Source organism: Dinoponera quadriceps, unplaced genomic scaffold, assembly GCF_001313825.1.
Source record: "Dinoponera quadriceps isolate SergipeBrazil2010 unplaced genomic scaffold, ASM131382v1 scaffold566, whole genome shotgun sequence".
NCBI classification, from domain to species: domain Eukaryota; kingdom Metazoa; phylum Arthropoda; class Insecta; order Hymenoptera; family Formicidae; genus Dinoponera; species Dinoponera quadriceps.
The window spans coordinates 592,071-604,663 of NW_014555972.1; the positions used below are offsets into that span (position 1 = coordinate 592,071).

Sequence of the window (12,593 nt, forward strand, 5' to 3'; positions counted from 1 at the left end):
GTTCATAGTCTCTCTCGTGTGGAAGACGCGGTATGGCAGGATTTTCTTTTTGATTAGGAATAAATCCCTTTCTTTTCTTGTATTTTTTTGTTCTCTAGCGCAGGCTTGGCGGGCGCGATTTTGGCCTTCTCCGTCGCGGAAAGAGGAACTTCGAGCGTTCCTTCGTTCGTTCCTTTTGAAATTAATGTCGCGAGTACGAGTTATCGATGTTGCGTAACGAAGGAACGCGTGATACACCGAACGGAAAACCAGGAAGGCCTGCCGCGTAAATGCAGCGCGTTTTACCTGTTTGGATTTCGCGTACGCGATGAGAAACGTTTGCAATAATGGTGTATGGGGGAGTTTACAGTTTGCCACACACACACATATACTCATGCATACACAAGAACGAGTCAGATCCCGAGTGAGTATAAACCGTGTGGACATTATGAAACAAGGAAGTACACACCGTATATGTGTGCGTGCGTGTGTATGTGTGTATATACGGTAGGTTCGCGCACGTAAACATTAATAAATCATTAACGCGAGAAATTACAAGGATAAAAGCTAAGCGTCGCGAGCACGAGAATGCGCTCCCTCTGAACTGCGGCTTCTGTGAGGTTTCGTTGCGAACAATTGCCGTTACGGCACGGAATAAACGTGCGCAATGCGAACGCGAACAGTTAATTAACGTGTATTCGCGAATTAATTTACAAGCGTGCCTGTGTGAATCATCCGCGTTCTCCGAATCATTCTGTTTTTTTTTTCTACGTCGCGAGCCATTCGCGTCGCGTTTTTCTTTTCGTACCTCAAAATATTCGAGAAAACATCCTTCCTCTCGTCATATATCAGTACTTACGATACTTTTCCCTTTCCAAAAAAGAAAAAAAATTAAAAAAGGTTCCTCGAGTTTGCAAGTATATAAGAACTTTGAGAAGATATTCGGGTATAAATATGAACGAGAAATTACTTCTGCGGCGACATCACCGCCGCTCATACGATGAAAAGAAAACAGCAAAGTAACAAGATTGCAGCGCGCAAGAAAAACACGATTTCTAACAGAACCTTCTCTCGGTTAAGTATTTAATGTTTTTAGAAAACCTCTCAATATCCTTCAAAGTATTTCCAAAGTGTGCTTTGAACGCAAATCAAAAAGAGTAGCACTCGGGCGAATTCGCCGATAAATAAAATCGACTTTTTACCGACTCGTGGCGCGAATCGCGTTGATTGGGGACGATCTAATTAGCGAGAAACGGGATAATCCGCCACCGCGTCGTCTCTTTCGTTCTCGAATTTGACAAGCTTAATTCTAAGCGAAATCGACCCCCCCCCTCTCTCTCTCTCTCTCTCGTGAAATTATTTAAAGCCACCGCATCCTATGAAAGAACTAACGTATACATCGTGGAATATTCGTCTAAGAATTAGTACTTTACGTATAATTATTTCGTAAGCGGGCGAGAAGGATAACGAAGGACCGAATTTAAGGAAATTCGTATATTTCGTGATTGAGTTTAGGAGATTTAGGCGATGAACTTTCTGAGTTCTCCTCTGTCGCGATAGCGTTCCTTTGACGAGACTCGTGAATTAATTATCTCGATTTGTCGAAATCCCCAATTACCTCTCGAACGACGTCGTTATCTTAACAAGATTTACGCGCGACGAAGATCGAAATGCGCACAATTTCTCCTTCCCGGGATATTTCCCCCGTGAATCTATATTCGATCATCCCTTCGAAAAAGATATTCGGTCTGGAATTTAAGTTGTCCAAAATCGAAAAGTCTCCCTAACAGAAGCTCCGGACTCGAACTCCCGTTGATTTTGGCTGCAAGTGGGAATCGTTGAATGTCGTCGGAGGTCCATCGCGTGTATTACATTAAAATATAAGACTGCAAATCGCGCAATGCGATCATCTGACGATTCCTCGCCGGGGATGAAAGTGACAGAACATACACTGTAAATTCAGTGTGTGTTATTTTAGCCGAGGCTTCCTTTTACATGACGTAAAACGGCAAGGGACACGTAAAAAAAAGATTCAAAATGTGTAATTTTTAGCCGTTGAAGCGTGCAAAAATAACACACTCGGATTTGCAGTGTATTGCGGGTCAGAGAGCGGTGGAAAGATCTACTTGTTCCGTCTAACGTTTACGTATATCGTTCGATCAAGCCGATAAAACGCACGTCGTCTCCACATCGTGATCCCGTCCTGCCGAGCGGGCGGTTCTCTACTGGCGCGAGGAAGTAAAAAGGAAAAGAAATTACCACCGAAAAGAACGCAGCAACACGGCTAATTTACTTAGTTAAAGTCTTCGATATCAGTCCATCGGAGTTCTTCTCCGTGCACGTATCAACGGACGATCCGCGCGCGGTGCGTTGTCTACTTCGCTGTCGTGAGCAGTCGATGCCGTAACTAAAACGGCGGATCGAGACTATTATAGTCGAGCAGACTCTCCGGAATCGACCGAGTCGAGCGATTCTCCAGTCGGTCCAGTCTAGATCTTGCTCGATCTGGCTTCCGGGTTGGCGCCGCGCTCTTCGTGAATTTTTCCCCCCGACGTGTTATCATCGAACACGCTTCGGATCACTTCTTCGGGGGAGACAGTTTCGCATCGTGAAACTGGCGCGAAACGGTTTCAGGTTGCTCCTCTTCCTGAAGAAATCTACTGCCAGTTCACGAAAAGTTGGGAAGAAATCCAGGGAAACGGCGCCGACCCGGAAGTCGATTCGAGAACATTTCTCCGCACCGCGAAAGCCTCAAGAATATCAGAGCAGTCTAGATTTGATGATTAATCAGTCTAGTCTCGACTATATTGGTCGGCCTAACGGAGACTCACCGGCGATGGGAAATCGCCTCGATTCCGAAGAGCGACAGATTCGGCGTGTGTTCAACGAGGCTGCCATGAACGAGGAGAAAATTCGGAACGAAACGCGACGAGCTCGACACGATGCTACAAAAATATAAATTAGTCGGCTCTTTGTTCTCTTACAATATACGTACCGAAGATGTACAGTAGTAGTCTCGTGCGCTGTGACTCGTCGTCACGGCGACGTTTTTCGCAGGATGAGCTCGAGAAGAGAATCGAACAGGCCCGCCGAGAAGGCGGCGTCAACGCCGCGCGATTCGCCGCGATTAGTGTAGCGCCTGGCTTAAACTATCGTTAAATACTACGCGCGCTTAATTAATTAACATATACGTGGATAATCAACTAATCGGTCCAAGTGCTGTACAGGCGACGTGGCGCAGTAACAGGGGTTACAGGGATGTCAGGACAGGTGCGTTGTGGACGTCGCGAAAAAATCTCTCTCTCTCTCTCTCTCTCTCAATCAACTAACTAACCAATCAACCAATTAATATATATCAATCAATCAATCAATAAATATCTCTTAAATTACCATCTTACTAAAAAAGGAGGAGCGCTTTCCGTCTTACACTTAAAGTTAAAGATAACATCGCGCAGCGGTTACACAGATTAGGTGCTTACGCAAAAAGCTTACAATGTATAGTAATAGTTTACAGTAATAGTGTACGTCAAATACAGTGCGCGTACGCGCGCTTGCACCGTTAATATATGTATATATTAGTGTTAATCCTGATTGGACCGCTCTTCCTCTCTCTCTCTCTCTCTCTCTTTCTCTCTCTATTTGCGTGTGTCTGCGCGGGTCGATTCGGCTTGTGATAATAAATTAACTTGTTATTCTTTTAATGTACAAAGGGTTTCCTCTCCGTCGATACACGCTATCGTGTCACGGATAAACAAAAATTCGATCGTGCGGTCGAATGTACTCTCTTCCGGCCACGGCATTATCTAGATCGGGGAGAAGACAAAACAAGAGAGGATAAAGGAAAAGTGTGCTCCGTTGATTGTTCTTCTCTCATTCTTCTCGAAAGTCACGACGTTCCGCCTCATAAGGCGCGTACACACAGCTCGCGGTCTATTAATAATCGAGTCGAAATTTTTGTTCTGCATTAAGTCTATTAAGTTCCACATTAATAAAATCTTCAAAAGTCCCAAGTTGCAATGCCAAATGACAACTTAACAACGTCTTAATGAGGTCTCTAACATTAATAAAACGTTATTAAATCGTCATTTGACGTCACCTTGCTACTTTTATTGTGTTCCTTTGAAGCTACAAATCAGAAGTTATTTTCACTTTTTTCACCTTGGAGTTTAAAATTTCCCTCCAAGTCTGAATTCCCTTTGTAACATCAAAGGAGCACACGCTCCTTTCGCTGCTACAAATGGGAAATTACTTCAGTTTCCTCAACTTGAAGACTTAATGTGGAACTAAGTAAGTAGACTTAACACAGGATCAAAATTTCACCTCGGGAAATTACGCCATCGATCGGATTCGGCCGTGCGATCAGTTGTCTGTTTCCCTGTCATCGGTATGTACAGTGTGCATTGACACGCGGTAAGGAACTCAGGATCACTCGTGTGTACGTTCTTTCCTCTTTCTTTTTTTTTCTTATTTACCGTAGAAAATATATAGAGGCGCCACAACGATACCGCTACGATCTTGACGTTTCCGCGTCACGGGACGCGTTTCGCGTGCGAATTCGGCGCGCCGTGGATTGAACGCAGTCACACGTTCACGTGACATAACCGTGATGTGAACCGAGAGAGATTATTTATTTACACGTTACACTTTCTTTCTCATACAAGAATAAAACGCGGCGGTACGGTTGTGGCATGCGATTGCTTGCGATTGCGATTCTTGATATATTTGGTTTCAACCGATGAAACGAGTCCCCGCTCGAATAAATAGTTCGCTCTATTACTAGACTCTTCGACTAGCTAGGTCGAATAATTTTACATGCTATCGCTCTCGGCGAAACGGCGCGTCTCACGGGCGCGTCCGAACGAGGATTCGCTCAGCGCGCAGATAGCAACGGCCGTAAGGAAGAGACACGGGAAAGAGAAGCACGACAAGTGTACAGCAGCAGCAGCGCGGAGAGAGGAAGTCATTTCTAAATCTCTAATTTAGCGGTCGTTTCCACGCTCTTATCAATCGGTTCACCGACACTACGACGCGATAACTAGCACACGCTCGTCGTCGGTGTCTTTTACGACCGTCCGATTCGCGCGCGTCTATTCGGAGTTCGAGTGTGACCGTCGGAAATGCAGGAAAAAAAAAGAAGAAAAAAAAGAGAAGGAAAAAAGATCAGGGTGACGCATTTGTGTGCGAGGCGATTAATCGCATTCTCTAGGAGACTGACTAGGCGCGTGTGCGCGAAGGATCGGTCCGTAGACGATCGTAGGAAACGGGGGGACGTGACGAGTGCTGGAGGTGCTCGGACTCGAATCCTTGAGAGATCGTCGTCGATCGCCTCGACGCGGGACACGATGCGATGAATCATATCGAACGCTGCGATCGACATTCTCTCTCTTTCCCTCCCTCCCTTCCCGGCAACCCGTTAGATCCTTGTTTCTTCTTTCTTTCCTTTATTCGATGCGCGTCGCGCGGACAGGACTCGGCCTTCGTAAATTCGGAGCATGATCGATCGACCCATGGTGTGGTGCGCGACTGCGAACACGGCAACTTTGCGACGCGAAACGGCAAAAAAAGTCCGTCCGATGCAACATTCGCGTCGATTCAAACGAGAATTGGTGATCCGACGTGTGGCTCTCTTGGATCTCACCGATCGAGAAGATCGACGCGATCGCCTCCCTCTCTTTCTTTCTCGACCGATCGAACATGTCAATGTAAATGCATATTTACAAAACGAAACTGCAGAGAAATGCATCTTCGGAAGGGAGGGGGAAAGGGGGGAGATAGAAGGGGTGAAGGGATACAGAAGGATCGATTCAAAGGGAACCGGGGCGACTCTTCTGCTCGAGGTGCTGCACGACGAATTAATTGGGCTGTTTTTTTTAGCTGAACTGGCCGCACTAATTTAGAAAATTTACGCACACTGAAGCATGAGAATCTCGTACGAAAAAGTACGTCTTAAATTGATGATAGATATCCTCATATGTGAGCAATAATATTAAAATAATCTTGGGAGACTTTTAATAATGAATCGAACAAAAATAATGCTTGCATAAATCAATACAAAAATTCAATCAAATCAAGACTAAAAATCTCCTGAGAAGATCATAACATTCTTGCTTATATATGAGAACACCTATTCTTGATTTACGACTAATTTTTCTTCTGCGTGTACATTTCTTCAACCAGTGCAGCCGGTTGAGCTAAAAAGAACAGACCAAGTGTTATCTTTCCCACGATTCGCCCGAATGTCAGAGGAGTCGCGGCGGCAGAAAAATATCCGATGATAGAACCTTCTCCTCGGCACGAGGACAGGCCGGAGACTACTTTATTCTTTGACGGGATCGAAGAAGGCTTCGTGCGATCGCGTGCACCGTGTCGACCGCGATGTTCGTGATGTCGAGGAGAGGGTGCTTATTGCCGGTTCGTTTTTCCCCTTTCTTTCTTTCCCTTTCTCACGGAAAAGGAACACGATGCAGTGATATATTATCCTATTTCTAAGACCCTGATAATTACAATACACGTATTCGCGAGTTGGGCGGCGGGGGGGGGGGGGNGGGGGGGGGGGGGGGGGGGGGGCAGAGCAGGGTAAAGAAGCAGTCGATATTGTGTGCGACGCGGTACGACGTGTTTCCTCTCGTGGCAGAGGAGCCTTGTGTCGAAAAAGCACGTATAATAATAAAATATAATCTCTAGTAGGAATAAATACTTAAACGTACGTCGTATATATATTACTCTTACGGCGGCAGGATTGTATGACGTGCGCGAGACCGCGGCACCGGGAAGTAAAAACGGAAGCGGTGGAATCGGCGAAACTCGGTTCGAGCGAACGTCGTCAACGTCGGTAATCAACAAATCATGCAATTACTGTAACGAGTTGTTGACCGTTCCGACGATTGCGATCCGTTCAGGAAATTTCAACCACGCACGCGCGTACGTAATCGCGTCGTTGTATCAACGCTCGTAATTTCTTAGGCGGACAGGATGATCATTCGAACGAGACGATTTGATCGCCGATTTCACTCGTCCGGCCGCTTTTCCACCTCAATGTTGTCGGAATACACACACTATTAAAATTAAATATTATTTAAGTGTTTAATGAGTGTAGCTCTCTCGGTGCGTGCAGGATGCGCGCGGCCACAAGTCGCGTGCGATCTGATGCAGAGCGGTTTCTCGCCGGGGAAACGTTTTACGAGCGAGTTTCCCTTCTCTTTATCTCTCTTTTTCTCTCGGAGCTTCGTCTTTGCTTCAGATCTCGCTGCGGATCGTCGCCTCTATTTCACACTTGCACCCTGCTGCACACATATATGTGTGTGTATGTATGTAACATAAATACGCATAAATAATTGTCTCTTATCGGGGCGCTATCGAGCGATTATCGCTATCTACTAAAAGATGGGAGAAACGCGCCGTACCGACGTCCGAGTGATGCGACTGAATAAATCGGGGCAGGATCTCGACATACGGTGAAAAATGCATGTTTCGGCTACGTTACTCTAAGCGATCCTCTCTCTCTTCCTAGACCTCGTCATCAAGTCATTACTGTTAACTGCTATGGTCGTTATGGTGAAAATTATCGTAGCGAGAATGCTAATCGTATTGCTATAATGAACGCTCGCATGGTCGGCCAGCGCAGCTTCCTTCTCCTCCTCCTCCTTCTGATTTATCGTCTATCGACGACCGCCACCGCATTGCGGCATATTCGAAAAAAATATATACACAAACGGTGTATGTAACTGTGTATTTACATGGTAGTACTCGGGCGTAAACGCGAGTGGTAAGCGTGCAAATAAAACGACCGTCGGAACGTTAATAGACTTTTCGACTCTGGCACGCTAAGAAGCTTTCCGCGATCTTGGCGAGTAAAATTACTCTCCACTGTGCGACTTTCCGCGGTGTCGTCCGATTAATTATCGAGGTATCGAGTATTCAACTCGACATTGACCGTTTGAATCTCGCATGCTTCAATCAAAAATCGAATTATTATTATCCTCGCAAAGTATAGCCGTGTAAATAATTTTATCTTTACTACATTGCAATTTTACTACATTGCAAGAGAAAAAAGTGTTACATTCAAGTAAATATTTACCGAGGAATGTCGGAATAATTATTCCACTTGGATTAAATCGATATTATCTGAATGTGGCATTTTCTCTTCTCTCAGTGTGCTACATTCAAATAACTTAATCCAAATAAAATAATTAAAGAGCTCGGTGCGAAAACCGATTTCAGCTACATTTAAGAAAGAAATATTTTTTTTTTATCAAAACTGTCATTACCAATTAAATCATTTTTATCCAAAAATGCATTAACAGGACGATCTTTATATATTTAACCGTTTGAGTGCCACGCGTCTCTGCTGTTTCTCCGTCCAAACGTGCCAAGGAGCGCTTTTTCGCTTGTCTTATTCCCCATCCAGAAATGCCAAATAGGGGAAACGGGCGCGATAGCGCTTGTCTTATTCTTCGATGATTGCCGTCCAAATGTTAGATTGCAATTAAAATTCGTTCTTTTATCAGTTGTCTCATTATTTCATTTTTACCTAAAACGGAATGGTAGCCGTAAAGTCGCGCATCGACAGAAGCCGAGCGTGTGCCGGTTATCGGCTTCGCAGCCTAGAATGCTGGTACTTTTCGAGCGAAACAGAAGAAGCGCAAAAATCGCTCCTTGACACTCAAACGGTTAAACGATTTTCGCGAAAAAAATTCACATAATTTACTTTGCAAAATAGTTCTTTGTTGACACTGTACAATTTCCAAAAATGGAGCTGACCCGTTTCAAGCGTTTCAATTATTCCAATATTTCTAAGCAAGTATTTACTTGAACGCAATATTTTTTTTCTCTTAGCGTAGAAGTCATACACCGAGTTGTATGAATTACAAAAAATATTTATACGCTCACTACGCACACCCACACACTATTTTATGTCTTGGTTAATACGAACGTGCGCCTCGAACTTTGTAAGAGGAGAACACGCGATTCTAAACACATCTTCTATCCTTTTCGACTATCGACATAGAAACGTTCGTTACACACGCTTTTTGTTTCTTTTTTTAATAATAATAATAATAACATACGCCAAAGAGTTAGGCTAAAGAAACAAAGAAGAGCTACGAAGAGCTAATCGGACAAAATCGGAACCGCTATGTTACATATTACACACGCGCCTTTTTTTTTTCTTTTTACAAGGTCGTCCTTCTACGAGCCGCGTTGATTGTCGCACCGGACAAAGAGATTCTCAGCTGATACCGTTCGTTTTTTTGTATCCGCGCGCGCGCGAGATCGAGTCGAGTCGCGCGGAGATTCCCCGTGCCTGCCCGCGGAAGCCGTGTTTCCGGAATCTCCAGAGTCCAAGAGCGCGTTCATGTTCGCCGAGCAGTTCGAGATTAAGATAGAGCTGTGTCCGCTTCGATGGAACGCGTCGCAATTAAGCCGGCCGTGATCACTAATTGCGGTACGCTTCGTCTCTGACGGCCCTCACCGGTCCATCGCTGGGTGCGGACGAGGGGATCGCGAAACAGTCGGAAAATCGAGCCGTGCTCGAGATCCGGGAGGCGTATAATCGCGCTCCCCAACTTCACTTGCCCGGGACGGGACAACGCACGGTTGATAACTCTTCCTCGTACCGTACAATCATCGGGCAGGATATCGTAAAAAACTCGCTGTTATACTTTCTTTCGTCGCAAGCACTCCTCGGTTATCTCCGCTGTACAGATGACACGCTGCCTCCGAAACCTCTGGAGAGGCCCCGAAAACATCACGCTGGACTGGAACGAGTCTCGAGAGCTTCTCTCGAGGACGATGTTTGCGTTGGAACGGAGAAGAGAGTCTCTCTCCCTATCGCGGCTCGTCCCCACGCGAGAGGCAAATAGAAATATATCTGCGGTTTCTCCGCGACATTAATCGCGATCAGTTTCTCTCCCCGCGTTACATAACCGCGATAGAAAAGGATAGAGAAGAGAGAGATACTCCGGTCCGCGGAGTAAGGAGGATCGATGTCGTTATCGGAATTCGAATAAAGCGCAAGCAGGTGGAAAGAGCGAATTATATGCTCGTTATTATGAGCGAAAGGCGAAACGTCCCGATGCGCTGCGAGAGACCCGTTCCAGAGATCTCGAACTGTAACGTGTATTGCGTCTCGTTAATTAGCTACTTTGTCTTGTCACTACTTATTGATTGTTTACTGTCGTCCAATTCCGCATCTGCAAAATCCGAGGCTGAACGTTAGAATCTAATTCCGTGGTGTGCAATGGTAAACCTAAACGTGACCCGACCGGTGGGTCCCTAATTTACGCATCCATCTCACCCTATCTACCTACTGCCTAGTCTACCTACCCTACCTAGCTGGTTAGCTACCTACCCTTCTAATTCTATCCGTAGAGACGTGGATCGTGGATTGTAGACACGCTTATTGCAATTACTACCTACGAGGTATCCGCGCGAGGAAGAGACTTGTGACTTGATTATTTACATGCGAGGACGAAATGACAGTCTGTCTGTCTGGTGTGTGTATGCATGTGTTTTCAAACTCTCTCGATAAATTATCGTGATTACACAGGACTATGCGTGCGTGTGTGTGTGTGTGTGTGTGTGTGTGTGTGTGTGTGTGTGTATGTGTGTGTGTGTGTACACGGTAATATTGCATCCAGTTCTGTTAACTTATCTTACGCGCAAGTGACCTGCGTTATTCGTCGAGTAACTATGTACAACCTTGAGATTACGCTGCGGCGTCTCGCGCGCGCCACAGACACGCGATGCGACAAGGAACTCTGGTTTGTAGAAATCGTTCTGTGCGCCTTGAGAAGCCGGTCCCCGAAAGCAGCGTTTCGCGAAACTAGAGACGACCGAGCGGGAGCTCGCGAAATTTCGTTACGAGTCCGACACGGGAGTCGAACGATTTCCGTCGCGCGAGAATCAGCCGTTAACGCGCCTGGTCGTGACGCTCGGGAATAGCTGCTCGGGGACACGGATATGCCCGTGCCGAGGACAGTGGAGAAAGTAACCCTCGGAAGGAATGGATAGTCTGTGAACGTTCGCATGGCAGAAGGGCTCGAGAGCTGCGGCCGCGTTCGAAGGAACGTAACACGAGTTTATGGTCCGTGTTAACAACTGTCGCTTGAAACTTGTCTCCGGTGAGTTACTGGGATCTGGATTTACAGCTGGACTCGAAATCCTCGGGTGAATACGCACGGTGAAATTACGTTTGCAACGGTAAGATTATAATTGGCCATAATTGTGCGAGAATTCAACTCACAAAATTATGATTTCTGAGATCTTGTTACCAATCAGTAGTCTATATGCCTTTCTATATAAACCAAGAAGATCCAAGCCTTGTGGGAAACGTCTAGAATTAATTAAAAAAAACAGCTGTCTTACTAGTTGCGTATTTTTTACCTATTTTTGAAGGATTAAGCTTGTCAATGAATACCTTGACTTCTTGAACGATTGTAAGGAACTTCAATACTATTTATATTTTTTAAATCACATGTTAAATTTTCATCTTCATTTCTCTCGATACGTACTTCATACTGATACGTAAGTTGGGTATTTCTCACATAACTATGACCAATTGTATCCAACCCAATTGTGGCTCTTTAGAAACTCGAATGTTGGGAAGAAAAGAAAGCAAAAGCCAATAAGTTCCCGCAGCGATTAGAGTGCAATAATTACGTATCGTGTAAAACAATCACTCACACTAAGAAAACAAGGTAGAATCAACAAAAATTTTCTTCAACGAAAAAATTCTTCCAAGCTCAACGTTTAGTCCACTGAACAAATTATACGGTTGCTATAATGAGTTATTATTTGACTCAACAATTACGATTTGATCAGTAACTATACTAATGCAACGTGACTCCAATGCGCATAATCAGTACGGTGGATACAATATTTATTCGAATGAGGGTGGCCGTCGGATTTTATCGATCCAACCATTTTTTCTCGGTATAACGATAACCAGATGTCAATATTTCGGCTAATGAGTGATTCCCTTCGGTGTCTGCGTAAGGTTGCGATCGCAGTTCCGCTGAAAGACTGCCAGCTAATTCCGAACTCGAATCCGAGTATCTCGCTCGAGATAAGTTCCAAGTAACGACTATCGATACCGAGTCTAAGAAGGGGCAGGGCTTCTTTCAGTCGGGGGGTGGAAACACTAAGCGTCTAATTGTTTTCCGATGGCTTAGCTTCCGTTTCGAACGCCATCGTTCATCTCTCTCCCGTTCGCGCCGGCGACGACGTCGCGCACACGGTGTCACTGTCGGTGTCGATCTCGGCCCGGCGTCGCTCTCCGCCATCGAGGTCTGGTTACGTTTGGTCCGCGACGAGATAGAAGGACAAGAAAAAAGCACACGTGAGCGCGTGCCGACGAACGAACCAAGAAACGAACGAATGAACGAATGAACGAATGAATGAATGAATGAATGAATGAGCGAGCGGGCGACTTGGTAACATCATCATCATCGTCTTTCACGCAGCTTCCGTCCAACGGTCTCGTCGGACCACTCGCATGATTGCCCTGAGTATTGTTTGTACACGTTTAATATCTATACAGGTCCTTCCGCGGCGTTTGTGAGGCGAAAGAGGGCTCTTTCTCGCAGGCGTAGCGTACGAATAAAAGCTAAGTGGTG

At 45.5% G+C, this 12,593-nt stretch overlaps 1 protein-coding gene across 1 annotated transcript in view; it reads right to left on the bottom strand.

Annotated features, from left to right (window-relative positions):
* Nucleotides 1-6,526: 6,526 nt before the first annotated feature.
* Nucleotides 6,527-12,593, bottom strand: part of LOC106746238 (insulin receptor-like) — a 63,181-nt gene continuing 57,114 nt past the window's right edge. The window contains exon 10 of the mRNA XM_014622590.1: nt 6,527-10,169. Within this exon, the coding sequence (XP_014478076.1) occupies nt 10,117-10,169 (53 nt within the window). The 3' untranslated portion in view covers nt 6,527-10,116. The remainder of the gene's footprint in view (nt 10,170-12,593) is intronic.